This window comes from Triplophysa rosa, linkage group LG8, assembly GCF_024868665.1.
Source record: "Triplophysa rosa linkage group LG8, Trosa_1v2, whole genome shotgun sequence".
Taxonomy (NCBI): domain Eukaryota; kingdom Metazoa; phylum Chordata; class Actinopteri; order Cypriniformes; family Nemacheilidae; genus Triplophysa; species Triplophysa rosa.
The window spans coordinates 3454627-3477635 of NC_079897.1; the positions used below are offsets into that span (position 1 = coordinate 3454627).

General features: G+C 38.1%; 4 protein-coding genes and 2 long non-coding RNA genes across 12 annotated transcripts in view; 2 read left to right on the top strand and 4 right to left on the bottom strand.

Moving 5' to 3' along the window:
• Positions 1–4191, bottom strand: part of otud7b (OTU deubiquitinase 7B) — a 29816-nt gene extending 25625 nt beyond the window's left edge. For all 4 annotated transcript variants that reach the window (XM_057339275.1, XM_057339273.1, XM_057339274.1 and 1 more), the window contains exon 1: positions 3985–4191. The gene's annotated coding sequence lies outside the window, so the exon portion shown is untranslated. The remainder of the gene's footprint in view (positions 1–3984) is intronic.
• A 1472-nt stretch (positions 4192–5663) lies between these two features.
• Positions 5664–10334, bottom strand: rbm8a (RNA binding motif protein 8A). Of its 2 annotated transcripts, none has more exons than XM_057339297.1 (6): positions 10218–10334; positions 9650–9709; positions 9482–9559; positions 9111–9247; positions 6096–6232; positions 5664–5993 (listed from the first exon to the last, which is right to left on the bottom strand). In XM_057339297.1, exons 1-6 carry the CDS (start codon positions 10309–10311, stop codon positions 5948–5950), a joined length of 552 nt encoding a protein of 183 aa, XP_057195280.1. In that variant the 5' UTR covers positions 10312–10334; the 3' UTR covers positions 5664–5947. The 2 variants fall into 2 exon arrangements, with proteins under 2 accessions (XP_057195280.1, XP_057195279.1); XM_057339296.1 differs by having other exon boundaries at positions 10212–10334.
• Positions 10335–11655: 1321 nt separating this feature from the next.
• LOC130557719 (type-4 ice-structuring protein LS-12-like) lies at positions 11656–12417 on the top strand. The gene is made up of 3 exons (XM_057339718.1): positions 11656–11701; positions 11903–12071; positions 12191–12417. The coding sequence occupies exons 1-3, from the start codon at positions 11656–11658 to the stop codon at positions 12405–12407; spliced, it is 432 nt and encodes a 143-aa protein (XP_057195701.1). The 3' UTR covers positions 12408–12417.
• A 378-nt stretch (positions 12418–12795) lies between these two features.
• Positions 12796–15357, top strand: LOC130557503 (type-4 ice-structuring protein LS-12-like). 2 transcript variants are annotated; one of them, XM_057339299.1, is made up of 4 exons: positions 12796–13259; positions 13383–13452; positions 13624–13750; positions 13853–15357. In XM_057339299.1, the coding sequence occupies exons 2-4, from the start codon at positions 13407–13409 to the stop codon at positions 14067–14069; spliced, it is 390 nt and encodes a 129-aa protein (XP_057195282.1). In that variant the 5' UTR covers positions 12796–13259; positions 13383–13406; the 3' UTR covers positions 14070–15357. The 2 variants fall into 2 exon arrangements, with proteins under 2 accessions (XP_057195282.1, XP_057195281.1); XM_057339298.1 differs by having other exon boundaries at positions 12797–13452.
• On the bottom strand, positions 13614–20227 carry LOC130557506 (uncharacterized). The gene is made up of 3 exons (XR_008963323.1): positions 15373–20227; positions 13860–14060; positions 13614–13728 (listed from the first exon to the last, which is right to left on the bottom strand). It is a non-coding gene; the product is annotated as an uncharacterized LOC130557506 (long non-coding RNA).
• Positions 20228–20556: 329 nt separating this feature from the next.
• Positions 20557–23009, bottom strand: part of LOC130557507 (uncharacterized) — a 29539-nt gene continuing 27086 nt past the window's right edge. For both annotated transcript variants that reach the window (XR_008963324.1, XR_008963325.1), the window contains one exon: positions 20557–20831. This is a non-coding gene — a long non-coding RNA (uncharacterized LOC130557507). The remainder of the gene's footprint in view (positions 20832–23009) is intronic.

Sequence of the window (23009 nt, forward strand, 5' to 3'; positions counted from 1 at the left end):
TAGGCAGCCACACTCTTGTGAATGTCCACGTGCTGCACATTCGACAGCCAGGCATCTTTGCGTCAATCCTGTGACATCATCCCAGGCGAAAGACTCCTCTTCAGCTTCTCTCAGATAGGATTACGGCGGCTCGGCATCAAGACTGTTGTTCAGGTCATGAGGAATGAGCCATGTGATCAGCACACTTTCACACCAGGCACCGGGCCCAGTGACAGTCACTGCCTTGACAGCTTGGGTGAACTCACTATTCTCTGGCCAATATTTAAGTCTATGGGTTATTATGCACGGTATAATCAGTATGACTATAAAGAATAGCAGTTACATATAGATTGCTATGTGAAGTTGATGCAGAGGTCTGGGGCAGCGAGGTACGGCACTCGGGGGACTCTCCAGAGTAATGAATCAAACTGGGTGGACACCAGCTCTTGTCACATGGCCCTTTAGGGAAATAAGGAGAACAGTCAGTTCCTAGCAGCTCTGTAGTGCTTTAGGAAAAGTGGATCAAACCAGTTCTGTGTTTTAAAACTGGAGCTTAACATTATGTTAGTGACAAGGTTATCTGACCAGTGTTGATGCATGCAGTCACTTAAAACATATTCATCTGCACTAATTAGACTTAATCCATCAGCATCACCAAGTACTTTGCTTTAAGACACATGGCCTTGAACCAGCTACCAGGATTCCAGTGCTGTGCTTCAGCCAGTAGACTTGCTCAAAGACAACTAAATGTAATTAAAACACCTAGATTAAAACAGCTGAAACTCTCAAGCTGGGGTCTCTCATATTAATTTAATATCTTGCCCGTGTTTGTTGAGGCAGATGACTGCTGTGGGAGCCTTTGGGCTCTGTGGATAACACTGTAAGTGATATGGAGTTTCTGCCCCACCTACTCTCCTTTGCCAGCTGTTTTCAGGCCAACTGGCAAGGGTGTCCGGCACTTACATTTTTAAAACTAACTGCTAGCACCGGCAGGTTCCTGTCTGACACTTAGCTTCCATGTAGCTAAATCAACTTATAGTCAAAACATAAAAATAAAACATTTAAAGATGCCCATGGTGTGATGGATAGAATATGAGCAGTTAACAGTAGGTTAAGGTAAACAACAATACTGTGAAGGAAATATTACTTTTAACTAGAAACAGTCTTTTAACAAACAGAAACGATGGCCCATAATAAACAGTTAGCGTGAAGAAATAAGATTTTGGTTTAACTTATTGATAAACTACGCTGTCTAACATAAACATTCAAATATTATATAACTTACAAACATGTTTAATCAGCTGCAAACATTCTATTCACTAAAATGTTAAAGCCATTATTTCAAATCACCCCAAAATCTATTTAAAGGGGTCGTATGACACGGCTAAAATGAATATTATTGTTTGTTTTAGATGTAATGCAATGTGCATAACAATTTAAGGTTAAAAAACGCTGTATTTTCCACATACCGTGCATGTTTGTATCTCCTCTTTGCCCCGCCTCTCTGAAATGCGTGGATTTTAAACAAAGCTCATCGCTCTGAAAAGCGAGGTGTGCTATGATTGGCCAGTTAACTAGTGTGTAGTGATTGGTCGAACACTGCATGCGTGTGACATAAATGTAACACCTCTTACCATATTTGGAGCATCAGGTTCCAAAGCATTTGTGCTGACAGGTACACCCACCTTACTTGCGTAAACATTTTGGTGGTCTTAGTCAAATCATACCATGAACTGACGTAGATTTGTGGGGGTGTGGTTACACGAGGCATTTCAGGCAGGTTTGGGTTAGCATTCGCTTTTAGATAGAATGCATCTTTTGTTCCGACACTTTCATTTTTGCAATTTTACGTGTCTAATACATACATGGGCCCGGCAACTTATAACACACCAAAGCCACAGAAAAACATGTGTTCGTGCATTTTAATAACACCAGACAATACCAGCATAACTATGTAGAAGTCTTACTAACAAAGGAGCGCAGAACTCCAGGGTAGGGTTCTTGTTCTACTGTTTCAGGTGTGCTGTATATGGAGTATGACTCAGAGAAAAATCCCTAAGATCATGTAATGGCTGGAATACACTATAAGACTTTTAAAATCTGAACAGATTTTTTTTAAACTAGACATCATACACTTTTTGAAAGATTCAGATAGAAACACACTAACTGATCAAATCTGCAGACTGGCACAGACTTTCTGCAAATCTGGGCAAAATCTGAGCAAAAGTCTTGTAGTGTATTTTAGCCTTAACTTTCAACCCATTTACTGCAAACCATACACAACACACACAAGACTTTTCTAGGTGATGCACAAGGCTTTTGCAATACTGTGTGGCTCATGACTCTACACAATGGGCTTTAGCCAGGTAAAACAAACAAAACCCTGAAAACAGCAGGACATCTCTAAAGCTGCCCATTCAACCAGCATCAGTACCTGGTTTAGGTCTTAACCTGAGATCAACATGCAAACATCATTTGATACTAGTATAAGCAGCCTGAATTCACAACGACAGCAGGCAAAACTACAGGTTTGCAGAGCTAAAGGTAGAATGTTACTAAATCCTCTGCAAATACAAAAATATCAAATCATAATGAGATTGATTTATAAGAGACACTCGATAGCTACAAAAACAAGGCTGTGTTTAAACTATGAAGCCTTCCTATGATTTTCAATGACAACAAGGGAGAAAAACAAGCAACAGTAGCCCAAAAACATAAGACTTTGTTTGCATGTTCTACTTTTCATGTTTAGGGGCGGCTGCCTTCACAACATGACAAAAGAGCTTGTAAATACAAAGCTGAATAATTTAGGGCCGAATGTAACCATACCCACACATCGTAGGGATCCAAGCCATGCCAGCAAGTGGCCACAGCTTTCATTTTAAGCGGGTCAGGTAATGACACACTCGGATACCTCCAAAAGCACTGTCAAATTCCCTGTCATGTGCATTTAAAGACACATTAAAGAACAATAAAAACTAGGACAGGAGTGTGAAATGCCAAGATTATGACCATACATTTCTTAACAAACAGTGAATCACATTTGCCTCTGATTCTAATTCAGGCCATTGGAAAATACTACAGTTCAATAAGACAAAATTATTGAGGTAACGTAATTACACTGTAATTAGGTGGATGCTGTAACACGATGAAACAGATAAATAAATCATCCAATCTAAACTCTTAATTTTCAACCAAAAGTCAAGCATAAACTCAGGACATCACATGTAATGAATAACACACATATTACACTACATGCAGCACTACAAATAATACAATCTACGAGAAAGTATCTAAACACATAATACACAAGATAAAATCTAAATAAAAATGTAAAGCAAATATAATGTTTCATTCGAAGATAAGGCAAAAGTTAGTATATTTATTTAGTAGTAGCGCACCAACACCATAAAGCAATATGTAACGCCAATTAAAAGACAATTAATAGCAGTTATCCATCACGGGCCACAGAGCTGTTAATTATTAATCGACATATATTGCTTTAAATCTACATAACGTATCTTATTCATGGATGTCAACGCATGACCAGTTGGTTAGCTGCTCAGCTAGCAAACACTCTCTCAGTGTCTCTTAAAGTTATCGAGGCACAAAAATGATGTTAGCTAACAAACTGAGGATGGGGTTTTGTCATACGCAATACGGTGAGTTTTATTAGACTTTTAATGAACTTTAATATTTTGCTTAATTGTTGGTTTGTCCAGTGTGAGCAGGTTAAGGACAGTCAACCATTCGCTCACCGTCCCCTCAGAGTCCTAAATCCTGCTTCAAAGCCAACCTAACTTTCCCTTCTGGTGCCTTACTTTCACAGGTCTCCACAGAAAACACCTATTTTGTTATCAAACTACTGTATAAATAACTGACACTTTTCTCTCAGAAGAATCTAATCTGGGGGGGCTGAGGTAACTCGACCCGGTTCCCGTTACAAACGCTCGAGAAGCTTTTCTCGGGCACGCGCAGCTAAAGCTAACGCAGTTACGTGCTTACCTCGAGCGGCCTCGCGGAATTTCTCTCACATTTCTCTCTCGCTGTTTTTGCTTGCAGAAAATCGCCACGGAGTCGTCCTCCTCTGGGGTAATTTGTTGTTTAGCTTTGTGTAAATGGCGAAAATACGGTTCGCTCGTTGTCCTTAAAAGACTTGACGACTAAGTACATTCCTACTCCCACAACAACAACAATGTCAACCAAGGCGCTACAAAACCCGCCCATCTAAGGAAACGCTACTGGCCTTTTGGACCAATCAGAAGGCGAGTTGAGTTTGACCGACACGAAATTGAGCCAATGATAGGATGCGTTTCCGATTAGGCTCGGCCTTCGGGTAGATGAGGGCAAATGTGAATTGAGAATGGGAGCTCAGTATTCCACGCTAGTTGGACAGGCACATTGTACATGGTGGGCATCGGTTCGAGGAGTCTATGAACTAATATCTGACATGAGTCACAGTGACAAAGCAATAAGAAGTTAGTGGGAGGGGTGACTCGGTTGTGATGTCATTTGCTGTTGCTGGAGAAATGACATCAGCATCAATTGCATGTTTTGTCAATGTGACCTCATCTTGACACATTTTAAGGTTTAGAGTTCATGTTACAGTAGCATATTTTTGTTGTTAAACATTTACTTGCAGTGCATTCTAGCTATAGATATTTGGTTGTGGGCATTTCATGGGAGACAAACCAATGAGTTTGGTGTTGCTAGTTGTGCTACAAAGCATTCTGTACATCATGATCAAAATCTCAAATCATTTATCCTTTATTATACATCTGGCATAATTTACATTAAATTTATCAATTTAATAAGTTAGGCATCTATTAGATACACCTGTTAAAACTCCCTTTGCCCCGTTTATAGGGATGTAACGATTCACTCAGCTCACGATGCGATGCGATTCACGATTCTGATCTCACGATGCGATTTATTCACGATTTATTTTGAAAAAATGAGTTGAAACTAATTAGAAATGAACAACTTCCCTTGCATTATTTCTTAAATGCTTCACGTTTCTTTGTATGATAAAATAATGTTTTATTTCAAATAACAAAACTAAACTGCAATTTTATAACAAATTAATAATAGAAAAAGTCTCTAATATAAACAAACTAATACTGTCTGTGCTTTTCTTGGATTTTTTTGCATTTAAGAAATATCAGCATCCACGTTTAGGTTTGCAGTGAAAATAGCGGCCCCTGCTGTTCAAAAAATGTATTGCGATTCAGTTCAAGCCTCAACCGATTTGAATCGTCGCTCATTATAACCGATTTTCAACCGGCTCACGGTGAATCGTTACATCCCTACCCGTTTACTATTTTAACAACTTAGTTTCAATTGCAATTATTACCCTGAAATTATGAGCTCTTAAGAACTATTTATTGTAAATTAATTACAGACCCATAAAAACAATCAAAAATGAAGCAAAAACAGTTTGAGTGATTTGTGTGCAAAACAAAGTGACAAAACCAAATTCACATTCAGTGTAAACAACCAAAGACACTCATTATGCTTTAATAATTAGTGGTAATACTGATCTTGCTAATAAAATAAGTTGACAACATATTAAGTACTTATGAATTGGGGACTTTTTGCAATATGAATAGTCCCCAAGCACATAATCTGCTGGGAACTGCACCAGGCAAATCATGTGGGCAAAAAAAGCAAAGCAGGACCAATGGTGTTCATCCAAATAAATTTATTGGAAATGTACATCAAATAACCAATCATAAAACAGATTTCACTGAGTGAAACGCATGTACTACCACTTTGTACAAGATGAAAATACCTACTTTAACATACATCAGCAATGCCTGTCATTCATTCAGACCATTGCAGAGTAACATTTAAGACAAAATAACTAAGAAACGAATTTAGAGAGATACACACTTCAATTTGATGCCAAACTGTCTTGAGGATATATAAAGCAACACAAGGGACACACCGGAGGCAACTAAGGGAAAAATCAACGTCTCCGTCTGTCAGGGCTCCTGCTGCGCCGCCTTCCGCCCCTAGAGGAAAGCACATTACTCCATTAGTCATGTTTTATTACCACCTGTATCAGACAGACAGAGTGTGTAAATCCAGTTTTACAGAATAAGAAACTGACTTACCGCCTCTTGCTCTTCGGGGGTCCCCTTACAAAGCCCCAGTCAACACTGATTGGTTGCCCCATAAGGTCTTGGCCATTTAGCCCTTCCATTGCTGCCTGGGCCTCTTTGTATGTCTCATACTCAACCAGCGCATAGCCCTACGGAAGACACACTCTTATTATATGACAATATAATATGCACAACTCTAAAAAAACTTCTGTGCTCGATACACTTTTCTCACTAGTTTCTGAGTTTTTTTTTTTACATGAAAATCTGTTTCGTAACAACTTTTCTTAGTCTCTTATTGGACAGTTCTCCAGGAAAAGCATGCCCACGCGTCAACCCGCCAGAGCGAGAAGAAAGAGCACGCCCACGCGTCAACCAGGGAGAGCGGGAGAAGGAGCTTGCACACATGTCAACCAGCTGGAGCAAGAGTGAGGAATGTTATAAAAATGGGGGATATAACACCAGGAGCGGTCCCAGTGCTAAAAGATGCCGGACATGAACTGCACAACAGTTAAAACTAGGGATGTGTATTGGCAAGGGCCTTGCGATACGATACATATCACGATAGATAAGTCACAATACAATATACTGAATATATTTCAAAACGATACGTAATTGCAATACTTAAAAAAAAAATGTAAAAAGAAAATAGAGCTGTAAATACAACTTGCTGTGGACAACTTGGGGTATTTTATTTACATCCCACCAATAGATTCCATCACATTCCAGCAGACACCATTATAGTTTCAATTAAAACTAATACAATTCCATTATAACCATTACATTTTCTACTAGGTTTTGGGCAGAGTTCTATAGTTTTTTCCCCAGCTAGGTCATTTTGGCTGCTCTTTAGTTTGATAGTGTTAATGTCCGTTTGTGCATTCTCTACAGGCCATTCACATTTCGCGTCTTTTGCGTGCGCATGTTCGGTATTTTAAATGTAGACACGCATGTGAATCGCCCCTTAAGGTCAGTTTATGGTTCTGCGTAGGACGGCGTAGCCTACGCAGAGCCGCGTACCCTGTGCGTACCCTACGCCGTAGCCTGACGCGCACCTCTCCAAAAATGTAACAACGCGTCAACTCAACGCGGACCCTACGCGGACCGCAAGCGCTGTGATTGGTCAGTTTGGCAGCATCGTACTTCCTTCTATGCATTTCCGGCATCTTCTTATCTGGTGTCTTCTTCCGGCAATTTCAGAGTCCACAAAAGAACAACATGGTGAGCATCGACATCGACCAAGTTTACTGAGCGTCTGATTGAAGAGGTTCGGAAATACACGCATCTGTATGACTCCTCTTCGGCGGACTATAAAGACTGTCAGATGGCGGCGAATTCTTGGAGAGAGATTTCCTCTAACGTCGGTTTGGAGTTGCGGAATGCGTGAAAAGATGGAAGAACACCCGGGACAAGTACGTTCGCCTCCGAAAGAAACTCGCCCCTAGGAGCGGGGACCCAGGCGGGAAGAAAGTCCCTGCGTTTTATATATTCCTTTCTTGGCTCGCAGAGGAGCACAGGTCAAAGGCCATGTTTGACGTGTACAAGCTCCTTTTTGAGTGTCAACAAAAGACATGAAGAACTTCGCACTTTATAAACACTGTGCACGATCTTTTGCGCTTTGTAGTTTTATTTTTTGTCTTACCTTTTATTGTTACTAGTTTTTTGTAAGTTTTATATTTGTGTTAATATTGCATTGTATACTCCTCTATACATAATTTGCACTTTTACATATTCTGTTCTTTGACTCTTTTGCAAATAAAGAACAAAATTATGACACTTCCAGATCTTGGTTTCATTTCGTTTCATTTTTAAATAAACAATTAATAGGTTGTCCATGACAAAATATCATTTCAATACCCAGTTTTGACATCTATGTATATACAGTGCTCGGCGTAAATGAGTACACCCCTTTGAAAAGTATACTTTTTTCAACAATATCTAGATGAACACACATAAAAATCCAAAATGTGGACAGGTTAATAATATAACGGATTACACATTTTTCTGTTTTACTCAAATTGGGGTGATGCAAAACTTAAGCCCCACAACAAAAACTACTACATCTAGTACTTTGTATGGCATTTACGCTGAGATTATTATATCTGAAATGCATTTCTTCGTCGATGTCTCTCAGGGGCCGGACAAGCACAGAAAATTCGCCCTCCGTCTGTCTCGTCTGGTTCGCAGGTCGTACATACCATCTCCTTCGACGCCTTCTCTGGTTTCTAGCTTTTTGTTTAAGTAATTTAATTAAAAGTAACTGTTTTTCTACTTCGATCAGCTCCAACTCCATTAAGATGCGATCAGCTTCCATTGTCGTTTTGCAAACACTAGCATACACACACACAAAACATCGGCGAAGAAGAGCAAACCCATGAAAACACAAAGAGCCAACTAGCGTTTCGGCGATGTAATTGCAGTATGACGCATACTCTCAACACAGAACCATAAATGTTCACGACGGCGTCGTCTACGTACGTCCTACGCAGAACCATAAACGGACCTTTAGATCGTGCATCCATGAAATCACAATGAACGCGTTTCATGAGTGCTCTAAACACGCATCATTAAAATCAAAGTGTACCCATGCATCGGCTCTGGAAGCTGAATCGTCATGCTTGCTCCAGCTTGAGACAATGGCCGCATGTACTGTGCGTGGCGCTAACATGTGATTTTAATAAATGTATCAATTGGACTATCGTGAAAAAGAATATAGCGATAGTTTGCTGTATCGCTATTTTTGCACATCCCTAGTTAAAACCCCTATACTGCCCAGTCATACATGTCCCTTATTAAAAAACTGCAAAAAAGTAGGATCATGAATTATAATTTACTTTAGTACCCATCATGCATTCCTCTTTAAACTGTTCAAATGATCAATGTGATAAATAACAGAGAAGCACATTTAACTCGCACAATTTCAAGCCACAACAAAGACATTATTGATTTTGAACAAAACAGTGGACGTTAGCAACAAATCAACCTGTACGGTAAATTACATTATCCACAATTTAAACACTGTTCACTAACCTTAAGGTAACCTGTTCTCCTGTCCAAATTGAGATGCACGTTTTTGATTTCTCCAAACTCTGCAAATTTGTCATGGACGTCCTCTTCAGTCGCCTCCTCATGTACACCAGTCACGAAGAGAATCCATCCTTCAACAGCTGGAATAACACTCAAGCTTTACATTTAAGTTTATCACTCAAAGGTTGATAAAGAAAACCTTGAGTAACCACCTGACACTACACAACAAATCAACATAATATTAAGTATACACATAGATAAAATAGCTGCTATTAATAAACTGTGGAATGTTTTCCTTGTTTCAATGCTATTAAAAACTTTGACATAACTTACTCTTGCACAAAGTGAATGCAATAAATTTATAATACACTTACATCTCTGTGGGCCAGGTTCATCTCCATCCTGTTCTACTGTATCATAGTCCTCTCTGGCTCTAGATCTTGCTCCCTCCTCTGTAAAATAAATCAGAAAACATTTGTTATCTCATGAATAATTGAGCTCCTGTGACAGACATGTAAGCAAACACTGAAGAGATGACTTACCTGATCCAAATCCACGACCCTTTCTCCTCTTGGCTTTCTCTTTCAGCTTGTGAATGCTTGCTGTGGGGTGAACAGGTAAATGAATCAATCTTACAATGTGTGAGAGTTAAGCAACTAAAAATCCCGCTGAAAACTACAGCAATCATCATGGTATTTTAAAGTAAAATCACACGAATCTGCATTGTGTTTTTCCATCAAGCAAGACGGCAAGCAAACGGTACGACGCTATAATTAACAAAGGAACACAAACTGCAGTGGATAAGAGGATAGGCTTGCTTTATTTTCTCTAGATACGGAAACCTAAACACACACACACATAATTGATAAAACATCAAACAACAATCAAAACAGGAAAATCACTACAGCGCGCGATCGGTTTGAATCAGTTAACTGTTAGCACATGAGCTAACTGTTAGCAAACGAGCTAAACGCACTAGGCCTACTGGAAAAGCGCGAGGACTTTCCACATTCGTCACTCAAACAACTGCGAAATTATATCATATCACATAAGTAAGATTATATTGGAGCGTTTAATTGTTATATTGGTATGTAACAAGGGTACCGTCACCATCCTCATCCATAGGAAAGTCTTCGCCTCCCGCTTCATGAAGATCCAACACGTCCGCCATGATGCCTGCGAGTGAGTGTGCTGGTCCGCGCATGCGCAAACGTCCCAATGCAACGCAGTTTCTCCTTCGTCAGTCACTTCGGGTACTTCACGTGATGCTCCAGCATTCTGCCCTCTAATGTTTCGGAAGAAAATGTTTCTAATAGGAACATTGAAATTTCAAATCAAGGATTTTAGAGTGTGCGATGTCTAAGATGCATACCATAAATCATATACGTTTCATATGAAGCTGTCTTTTCATATGGCAATTTGAATTAGTTTGTATTATAACGCAATTTTAATTTTTCTATTACTTAATATTCTTTTGATTTTTATTGTTTCATTTCTATTCATTGTACATGAGTTATTTATAGCCTACATGATTAGTTCACACAAGTTTTGTCATTTCCTGTAGTAACTTTTAGATCTTAATTTTATGACTTATGATAACTATTGTTGTGCATTTGATAAATTAATTTAACCGCCTTACTAGTATTTATGTATTTAACAAAATGTTTGAAATACCTTTACAAAAACCTGATGACAACCAACTGTAATCTATATTTAAGGTATTATTCTGTTTTTCAAAAAGTCTAAAATGACCCGTTAATGTAGTGTAAAGATCAGAGTTTGGTACTTACGTTGGACTCCAGTAATCATTTTATTAGGCAAGATAACCATGAATGCCTGACCGCAGAATCTTTCTTTACGCCACAATCTCAGATAATCATAGTTTGTTATAGAATATTGGCTGAGCTGGTCAGGTTTGGTCACGTAGCTGCATTGTGCCCCCAGTTCATGTGTATGAGAGAGAGAAAAGTATATAATCTGCATATGTCATTTAGTATGTTTCCTAATAAAATAAGACAATTGGCAACATATTATACTGTATACAGTTCATGAGTAATCCTCCCCAAGTATCAAAACAAAATCCTTTAAAAAATTACATAATGGTAGGTTTTAGTCTGTTACCACATTTTGTCAATCATAATACTAAACCAAAACTATATATTATATAAATAATATCATTTTGTGTGATATAATGATGTAAGATATGTACAGTACATGCCACCACAAAAATGCACCAAATAAGCAAAAACAGAAATTACAATTGAACTTTGAGTCAATCACTGTAGTGTCAGGTAAAGCCTAAAGGTTCAACGTGTACAGATGATTTCATCAACGCAGATCACCCTTTGAACTCTTTATCCCAGGACTATATAAACCAATGGTTTCTTGGAGAACTTACCATCTGGTCTAAAACCTACAGGACTTAAGGTAAGCTACATTATGTCTATAATCATTCTGAGCTCTGTTAAGGGGTCTGTATATTGATCAGAAACAGAAAAAAATAATGTATTGTTCTCTATTCACAGGCAAGTCTAACACAACTGCAACCATGAAAGTCTCCCTCATTGCCATTCTTGTTGTTGCTCTGGCCATTGGTAAGACTTCACAACGTCATGATCTTAAGACATTGTATTTTTGTGGACATATAGGCTATTGTAGTCAGAAAACGGAAAAAATGCAAGTCCTTTTTGTGCTTTGTTAGGTACTTACTGTAACATAACAAAGCACGCTTTAGGAATCCTAAAAGCCAGCCATAGAAAGTTTCACATGATTAAGCTAAAGTGGATGAAAGTAAGACGATTTAATATGTAAGACTGTATTGATCAAACATCATTGCTCTGTTCCAGGTTCTGAGTCAGTATCTCTGGTCAAGAGAGAGGCTCCTGCCGAGTTCGAGATGATCGCTAAGTACTTCCAGGACCTCGCTGACACTTTCAAAGCCCCCGAGATGGCCAACAAAGCCATGTAAGCCATGACGTTCAGCATCATCGTCCAGTGTGATGGACTGTGACTTAAAATGTGCTAATGATGAACAGTATTGATGTGAATGAATCCTGATGAATTCTCTGTGGTTGGTGTTGAAGGGCTTACTTTGAGGAGAGCAAAGCCCAGTTCCAGCCCATGGTTGAGAAGCTCCAGGAGCAGCTGAAGCCTCTTTCCAACATTGAAGAACACATCAAGCCACTGGCCGCCTCCGTCCAGGCTCAGGTCGCCCCTCTGAGTGACATGGTCCAGACCCAGGTTGAAGACATGATCAAGTTTATGGCTGAGAAGACCAAAGAAATCCTTCCTCCCCAGTAAACAGGAGTCGTTTCCTGTTTATATGTCAGTTTAAAGTAATAAAAGGACTTGAAACGTGTCATATGTGTACTTGTTATTCAAAATGTTATTATACATTTCATTTCCTTTTATACAATTAAGTTAGCCTACTAAAGTTAGTACCTTAAGCATCTTGTAAGTTCTGAGCCACACATTTGAACTTTGTTGAAATTCTCTGAAATACAGTCACAGAATGGAAGAAACCATCAGTAGATCTATCAAGAAATAATACAGAGATGTAACTATTTCTTGTGGTCTCCACAAGTCATTTGACATGACATTATATTAAAACCAATATTATTGAACCATTATCTTGAAAATTATTTATGTTAAGTATGCTAAAGTTTAAAAATAGCAAGGACAACCTTCTCAAAGAGAGAAAACACAAATACAGACTAATCCTGAATTTCAAGACCCCAGTTTTGAAAACCCTGCTTTGCAATAACCAGCAAGAGCATAGGCTACTAATGAGTACTTTAAGAGTGAAAAATATATTTATTTAGTCATAGCTTGTCAACAGAGGGCAGTGTAAATGAACAAACATGGTTTTCAGATACCTTCTGCATGCATAGAAGACATTTATAAATTAAAACAGTCATCAGGTGATAGAAACACACTCCGAAAATGCACCAATTAAGCACAAAATGTGATTATTTGTGAACTCGGAGTTGATCACTTCAGTGTTGATCACAGGTAAAGCCTAAAGGTTCAATGTGTATAGATGATTTCATCAACACAGGCCACCCTTTGAACGGATGAAATCATCAACGTGCAGCACTATATAAAAGCTTAAGGATCCTTGGAGCGAGAAGCATCTTCAGCTCTGGACTTCAGGTAAGCCTATAGATACACTTTCTACAGTCACTGTGATTTGTTTGTTAACAGGAAGACTTGTTTTGAAATGTTAAAAATGTTTTTAGTGTAAAATGCATTATAAAATCATCTCTGTCTACCCAGGCAAGTCTCGCCCAGTTTGTAACCATGACATTCTCCCTCATCGCCGTCCTTGTTGTTGCTCTGGCCATTGGTAAGAGTTTAAGCTGTTCAATTTATGTTGTATTTTTGTGGATGTAATATAGTGACTATTTTACTTTATAAAGTGCCCTTAGGAAACCTAAAAAGCCAGCCATGCAGCTAAAGTGCATGAGAGTAAAGCTATTTAAGATGTATTGATCAAAGATGTTTGCTCCCGTTTCAGGTTCTGAGTCAATATCTCTGGTCAAAAGAGAGGCTCCCGCTGAGCTCGAGAAGATCGCCAAGTACTTCCAAGACCTCGTGGACAATCTGAAGAATGTCGAGGGCCCTGAGATGGCCAACAAAGCCAAGTAAGTCCATCATCATTGTACAGTGTTGATCTGTAAACTTAAAATGTTGAACATTGCTGATGTGATTGCATGCTAATGAACTCTCTGTGGTTGGTGTTGAAGGGCTTACTTTGAGGAGAGCACAGCCCAGTTCCAGCCCATGGTTGAGAAGCTCCAGGAGCAGCTGAAGCCTCTTTCCAACATTGAAGAGCACATCAGGCCACTGGCCGCCTCCGTCCAGGCTCAGGTCGCCCCTCTGAGTGACATGGTCCAGACCCAAGTTGAAGACATGATCAAGTTTATGGCTGAGAAGACCAAAGCCATCCTGCCCCTCAAATAAACAGGAATGAGCGTCTTTACTTCCTTTACATTCCTTTTTGACACATTTTGTTTATATGTATGTTTGAAATAATAAAAGGGGTTGAAAGTTGACATCTTTGTCTTCGTGTTGTGGTTTACTTATTCAGTTAGAAAAGTGACATTTAGACCGCAGATATGTCATCAGGCAGCACATGGACGCTTTACTGCAAAATCTGAAATCGTGTGGCTTTACTTGAAGAGGAATTAAAGATTTTCTGTCCATTTCTTGTCTGCTTTAACAGAACACATTCAGACCTTACTGCTGAAAAATTACAAAGAATAAAAACAGAGAAATGAGGAAAGTATTTAAAGAAAAAAATGACATTTTTACTGTATTAACATACATACTTTAAAAACAGTAACACAAAAAAGAACAGAGAAACATAAAGGTGCAAGTACGCAAACAGACATTCACATCTATTTTTGAAATAACCACGAAAGCAAATCATGACCACACTTATTTCACACAAAATCCAAAGGATCTGCATCAGTCATTTAGTTTGGCAGCAGAGGGCAGTGTAAATAAACATCATTTTCTGTGCGCAATGAAGATTTTCATCTCACAGCTCTGAGGTAGACTATGATTTGTTGCTTCTTTTGACAACAAAAACAACAAAATCACTAGTCTTCCACACGGCAATGGACATCATCTTGAAATAACCATTTTAGAAGATGATGACTTGAGTTTTAAGCCATAAACATTGTTCACTTACTAAAATAGAACTGCATTAACAGATCAGAGCTTACAAAACTTATTTCATAAAATGAGTTCATGTTAAGGGTTTCAGGATTTAGATTTTATTTGTACATTAGTTAGTATGGCCTGCTCTCACCAGACAGTGTGCACAAAACAACTTGTTTTATAAATATGTTTTGTCAGAATTTCTCTGAAGATGCCACAAAAATGTGATTTCTGTCAGCTCACATCATCAGGACCATGCATTTTCTCATCTGAAGGTCACGCTGTCGTGAAGGACAAACTGTGAGTCCATAGTGACCTTCTCCTTGTACAGCGAGATAAATAAATGAGCTTTCTTTAAAAAAAAAAAAGCTTTTCAAGAATGTCAGTTTTCACATTTATGCATTTACACTATCTGTCTTTTGTGTCTTTAACCATTTTAATTTGTACAATTTCCGCACTAAAGATTAAGATTTTATCAAATATAAAACATAAAATACTTTTTAAATGTGTTTTTACAATAATTGATATAAAAGATAAAATATTTTTTCCCTTGTCAATGTAGTCCACTATTAGACTACATCCAAAATCAATTACAACTTACCAGAAGACAGTCACTTCAATTGGTGACGCAGTGCGTGAACAGCAAAACATCTGCTTGTTTTGAAAAAAAGAAAAAGAGAATAAAAAATAGGTAAATAAACAAACAATTGAAGAAAACTGTGTCCTTCGTCTGAATCGCTAGACCACCTCAGCTCGGTCCATATACTGTATTCTGCAGTACATATTCAAAGTCCTTAAAACCTGGTGACCTAAACATGAATTAAAATGAATCGGGTGGTATGTGGCAACATTTCATTTTACAAATAAAGCATGCCTTTCGTACAATGACATCATAAAAACAAACTAAAATAAAACCAAACGTTCGGTACTCACCATGTGCAGCCATTGTGCGTCTGTCAAAAGAGTCAGTTAAGAGTCGAAAGGACTTGTCTTGACAAAAAGACAGAAAAATAAAAAAAGACAAGAAGAGGAAAAAGAAGTCTCCCGCTGATAATTGAAGGAGCACTTGAAAATAAAACAGAGGCGGTTGAATGGAGTATTGAGACAAACCCCAAGGTGCTTTAGCACAAATCTGTAGATCTGGAGACGAATCTACAGGTTTGCTCTGGAAAGACTGGTGGACCGGAGGTCTGCGATCTTCAGGGGCCTCTGGTATGAGGAACGTTCTGTGTCTCTGGTCAGTGGTGGATACTAAGGGGTAGGTTTTGTAGACATGGGTTATGTTTTTTACTCAAAGCTGAAAGACAGACAACCCCCACTGCACACAGGTGCTATTCAAGGATATTGTGTAAAAATGACGTCAACGAAATTTCACTCAGAAAACCTTTTCAGCGTAAAAGTCCCATCTTTTATATTTCGGCGTATATACTTTATCTTCTTCTGTGTCATAAGCTTTGTTAGTTCTTGCCTGACTGTACAAGCATAAATTCTATTTGTTTAATTAACATCTTTCATTTAATGTGCATTAAATAGATATGTCATGTACAGTATCTTTTAAATTGTTTATTGTTTGTTAATTTTAATTTTTAGACCATATGTGCATATTTAACATAGGCCATAGGTTCATTTTAATAAATATGTATAGTACAGTAAGCATACAGATGCACTTAAAGAGAAAGAGTAGCTGTGCAGGCAGTCCTGTGCCTCAGCAACAGTGAAGCGGTGGCCTTGGTGATAGTTGCTAAGCGATGGAGAAAACACAATGGCCTCCTTGGAAACCAAAGGCCATTTTTGGGCTAAAAGGAGCAGTGCCAAGCGAATTAAACTTGATGTAGCGAAATAAGCAGACTCTTTAAAAGCATTCAGTTCTGATTTGAAATGACTTTAGGTTCAGATTTTGCAATTGTTTACTAATAACTCATTTGCATTATAATTCATTAGCCATCTAAATCATTTATAATGAATGTACGCAATCTGTATGAATTAGTTTTTATTTAATGACAAGCAAGGTCATTTCTTACTGTTTTTTTTTGGTCACACGAGTTCAATTTTGGAAATGTTGAGACTGAAGTTGAACACTATATGTGCTTTGAGCAAAAAAGTGGTTTCAGAAATGTTCTGTAAAAACATGATAATAACATTCCAGGCATTATGGGATCACCATTTTGGTGCATGTTTTATAGTTCATTAGGCTACCGTATACATTAGTAAACGATCTTTTGATAAAGTTTCAAAACTATCCTAATTACCTAAACCTGCTTTTTACTTTACTTTTAACAAATATAAATAACTGATAAAAAGAGAAGATATTTGAATTAATACTATAGCCGCGTAGAAAAAAAAGAGACCAGTCCAAATTTACATTTACATTCAGTCATTTAGCAGACGCTTTTATCCAAAGCAACTTACAAATACAATTTTCATTTAATCAGCATTTCTAGATGTATTGTGGTCATTCCAGTCCAGTGTTTGTTGAATTTCAACTAAATCAAAACCCAGGAGTAACAAAGTCATCCATCAGCAATGTGAAAGACTGACAGCATGACAAGACATAAAAATCCAGGTTATCTCATAAAAAACATTTTTTTTTAACTTTTCCTAAATGCATGTACAAATATTACTGTTGTATAGCTTAAAAGTGAATATGAACTTGCTTTCTTTGCAGTATTTGAGGTCTGAAAAGATACAGAGCACCTCTTGTTATTTTCACCTGTTTCTCCTGTTTTCGTTTTCTGAAAATAAATGCAATTATAAACAATATTTTTATTTGAAATTTGGGAGAAATATAGTTAGTAGTTCACAGAATGAAACAAAAACGATCATTTTACCTAAACGCAAACCTATAAATAGTAAAACTTTGAATTTTAAAATGGTCTCTTAATTTTTTTCTGCGGCTGTATATATCAAATGTGATGTGTCACACAGGGACTTTGAAATGCAAATTCTTTGCCATAAATCATATAATTATAAATAGTCACAAATCCAAAACATTTAGTTAAACATCCTGTTAATTGTAATGTTGTTAATCTACAGTAAAGCAGTTATAAGAAACTTATTTATTATTTTATTTTTATATCGTATTATTTAGCCTTTATGCTTCATACAGTGCTTAAAAAATGTACGCAACAAAATCCACCGTGAAGCTTAGAAGCAGACGGCCAGGACCATTTCCTTCAGATTTTTGATCTTTTCTAAGTTATTCAACTTAACTTATGCGGTAAAAAGGTGCAATTTTCCAAGGCAAATGCTTCGCAATTAGAAGACCATTCTCTCATTAAGTTGAGCCCATTAACGGCAGCAAAAAAGAAAGTGTAAGGCAGGTTTAATGCACCCCAGTGAGTTTTAGACAGGTCTCTACAATGGGACCTGCAGCAAAATGTAAATTACACTAAATTGCTCTAATACACATCCAGTGGCCCTAAGAGGCACAGTGAGTCTTTTGTGCCATGTGACTGACGGGTTCAGCTACAAAGTGGAGGTGAATTAGAGCACAGACTTGAAAACTGTGGTTGAACAGGAGTCAGGGCAGTGAAGGAGTGTTCTTTTGTACTGATGGAGGGAGCCGGTGCCCTTCGCGAGACTCTAAGAAATACAATGACTGGCTTGCTAGGGCACGTTTCCAAGATGAAAAAGGACAGTTAAATTTAATTTAGTTGAATATGTTTACCTGGAAGACATCCCCTCTAGTCTGTCTGCAAGTTTCATTCTTAATTCTTTAGATTGAATCACCTGTGCAAATGGATGTGGCCATGCTGTCATGTGACAAAGTTTCCCCCAAAATAAAAATTTGTCCATTATCCAGAATGTCGTTTAAAACTTGTATATAATAGATAATTTGAGAAGTGTCTCAGTGGTGTCTTTTGTGTCTATACAATGGAAGTCAATGGGGGCCAGTGTTGTTCGGTTACCAACATTCTTCAAAATATCTTCTTTTGTGTACTGCAGAAGAAAAAAAGACATACAGGTTTGAAATGACATGAGGGTGAGTAGATGACAGAATTTTCAGTTTTGGGCGAACTATCCCTTGGGCGAAACCATTTACAATGCAGCATAATGGTGATGTCGCACCCAGTTAGTGCACGGTACACCAGACCACATTCACAACCTCTGTGAAAACCTTCAACTTTGTATGAATCTGCTTTAATATACAGCTGTAAATAAATGTAATAAAATAATATAACCTGAAAAATGTGCACGCTGCATGTTACTGCGTTTGGAGGAAACATTTACAATGAATCTCCATTAAAGCTTCTTGTACCTGCTGCTACAATACTGCAATTTCATTTTCTTTTTGCCCGGCCGAGAGAGGAAATGTCCCCCCGACCCCTCCTCCCCCATAAGCACCACACACAGCCCAAACCAGAAGTGTTCCAGTCCTTCAGGGCTCTTAATGTAAATTCCATTTCAGTGGCTATTACCGCTGCTTATTTTCCAGAGCTTCTGTTAGTGCTACACGCATCTACCCCTGTGGCACCCGCTGAAGCTCCCTCATCCAGCATCGCCCACCCCGGGGAGTCCTGCGAAATGCTTATTCAACAATCGCTTGCCATAAACATGCGTAATGACATTTTAGAGGCAAAAAGGCCTGTGTGGTTTTTAATTCATATTTAATGGTCGTCAGGCTAAATAGGTCCACTATCCTAAATGAGGACTGTGCCTCTCTCTCGCTCGCGCTCACTTAGAGCTGATGCTGTAAAATCTTTATCTCTGTCATACAGGATATTTACAGCATGGTCCAAGAGTCTGAGGCCACTTGTGAAAATGCTTCTCTTTTGCATTCGAATGAAATTGAATTCAATTTTCATTACAACAAGTATTTTATCAGCATAAGAGAAAATGTTTCATTTAAAAATAAAACAGATTTCTAAATTTGTGGTACGTCCCTCTTTTGCTCTGATGGCAGCATGCACACATGCTGTTATGGATTCGAACAAAACCTGATATGATCATGTTGGTCCAGGATCTGAGAATGTTCAAGAATGCAAATCTGAAATTTTATAAAAATAACCCATGTCATGCTTACATTTTCTAGTGACTTAAAGGTTCCGTGTATGAAATTTAGCACCATCTAGCGGTGAGGTTGCGAATGGCAACAAATGGCTCACTCCACCCTTCCCTTTCAAAGCACTACAGTCGCTGTCATGTTTTCGCTTCATCTCTATATAAGATATTCATCTATATGGTGGTATCATTTAAAATTACCCAATGAAGTTGTTTATACCTCACTCTTTTGTCTTATGATGTTTCAATTGGTGAGTAAATTCTTTTTAATCGCATCAAAAAATTTCACTATGATTCACGTGCGAACCTTTTAAAGTCCCAGTGAAATCAAAAATAACAATGCCTATTTTTTCATGAAATATTGCAGCGTTTATTGTAAATAGTCTATCGATGTGGGTCACTCTCTTTTTAAAAATCGTGTGCCCTCATAAGCTTCAGTTAAAATGTGAAAATGCACTTCCTTCCTGTAATGACTATCCATCTTAAATGACGTATGTTAGATGTTAACTCCTCCCCTTCAACTGTCAGTCTGCTGCCAGTTCCATTTCAAAATGCAACGGCTGTTTTTATACATCCAATCAAATCACAGAGCAAGACGAAAGCCACGCCCACTATTTTTCTGATTAGAAATTCTATTTCACTCGGAAATGCGTCAAAATACGGTAAAAACGATCGCAACTTCCAGTTCACAGGGACTTTAAATTTGATTTCACACATGAAAAAATACAGTTAGTTTGTATTTCTCAGCACGTGAAATAAAATTATAAAAAAATTAACCTCTGAGTGCATTTAAAATAATTCCATTTTATTGACTTCCAAGTTATTCCACCAAATTAAATACAGATTGCTATTCATTTTTTACATCTGTTATCTGACATATTTCTGAGTAAAACTGTATATGTGGACACAAAAAAGTACGGAGGGATTTGATTTTACCCTTTTACCCAGAATTGACTGAATTGTGGGTGTTACATACCAGAATGGAGGCAGGTGGCTGAAGTGGAGGAGTTTGAGGGATTTGTGATGTCAGCCGTCATTTTAGAGGCAATGCTTTGTAACCTGATGAAAAAACGGCATGCACCAATAATTCAGGTCAAATAAGACCAAGAACATGAATTAAAAATGTAAACAGGGTCAATTCAAATGTCATGTTTAGAGTCTACAAGGAATTAGTGCAATTGTGTAGCCAGCACAAAGAGCTTGAAACAAAACATGATCACTGCAATGATGCCTCTTCTGGGCGTTTTTATCTCTCTCTCGCTCTCTCTCTCTCTCTCCAGACAGGGCTGAGGCGCTGAAATGTAAATAAATCTATCAGGACCAGGAGCTCCAATATCACGTTACCACTCCTTACAATCAAGAGCCTTTTCATGCCACCCATGAGGCCTATTCTTGTAATGCTAGCACACAACAGAGGCCCGCAAAATCGTCTCTCTCTCTCTCTCTCTCTCTCACACACACATTTTAATGTCTTATTATAAATTCACCTTCAATATCCCCCTGCTTCCCTACAGGTAGACGTGTTGTTTGTTTTTGGAAGGAGAGGAATACCGGGCGAGAGAGATGGGCTTCTTGTCTGTGATTGATATCTACCTGAATCTGCTTTGGGCTCATGTAGCCACTACACAAACATGTTGGAGTACATCTGAACGATGAGACTATCTCTAGCCATGATCAATGTCAGGCTCGGCCGGTATTGATCTGTCCTTGTTGGCACAGCAGCGCTCTGACCAGGGGCGGAAAAACTGCTTACAAGGGTCAGTGTTGTTTAGACAGACGATTGAAGAGGTCAGGAGCTACTGGTAAACACAGAGCCTGTAGGTTTTAAATGCAAGAATACATCCTGTGTTAACAGTCCCTTAGAAGGCAGAAAACAAGGTAGCGTACTGAATTTATACATTTGGCATTTGACATTCCTTTTAGTGTTTGGAAGAAGTAGAACATTTCTTATAAAATTAGCAGTAACAACATACATTATAAATTTCAGATGAAGAATACTTGATTTTTTTATTTGTACACAAAATATATTGTTTGTGGGCCCCCCTCGAAAATGAGATGTTTCATCTCAAGGGGTTTATCCCAATAAATAAATATGCTAAATGAAAAAATGGTGCCTATTGCTATTATACAGTATAATGTATGTGTCTGTATAGATGTAGCTTCCATTGTGGGGACCAAATAAGGTCATTTGTTCCACAAAGGAAATGTATTATTAAACATACCAAATGATGCTTATTTAAAAATATAAAAATGCGACAAAGTTTCTTTGAAGGTTAAGTTTAGGGGTGTGGTGGAGGCTAGAAACTACCATTTGGTCAATATATTGTAAAAACAAAAGTTTATGGCAAGTCCCATGTTCCTTAAAAATACCAAGATGTTCTCACAAATATAGTGAAACATGTCAAAACTCTAAGTTGCAAGTTAACTGGAAAAAATACAATATTTATTATTTATAAAAACATTTCTGTCATGACAACTCTCGGAGGGTTTAGCATGGTAATGTACGTGACATATACATGTATTTGGTCTTGGCGGAATAGATCTGCTATGCTGCTGCGGCGAAGCAAGTACGAAGACTTGCTACAGCCAATACATCCACAACATGCTGCTGTGTGCATATAAGGAATGCTGCTGCTGCGAATATAACATATATGAATAAACCCCGCACAGCTTATCACCTTGTAGCAGCTCTATACAGGTGGAGCTGGGGAAGGAGGAGGGTTTCTGAAATGCACTGCACTGCTGCTATAACAACCACTAGCCAAGATTTAAACGTAGAGCAGCAAGCTCATTGGCTGCTGATACGGAAGGAACCAATCAGCTGCGCCGTGTAGTAAAGTTATTACATCAGATTGGGTGGACTGCGCCACCTAGAGTTTCATACCAGATTTGACTTTAAATCTAATATTGTCAACGGGGTTGTGTGAGGTTGAGGGAATAGAAAATAGAGAATAGAAAATATCTGATAAAGTTAACACGATGTTAAAAATAATATAATGAAACAATCCTGTGTATGTGTGTAAATTCAAAAAGGTTTTCCTGATTACAATATCATAAAATTGCATCTGGTTTTAAAATCACTACCTTTTTTAGAGTCTTAATGATGAATTCTAACAGCAACAGCTCCTGTCGTAAGATTTATCTTATGATCCGTTATAGAAGTTGTCGATCCTGCTAAGATCCGAATGTGCTATATGATGTTCAAGTGACCAATATCTCCATAAACTATGTTTCTGT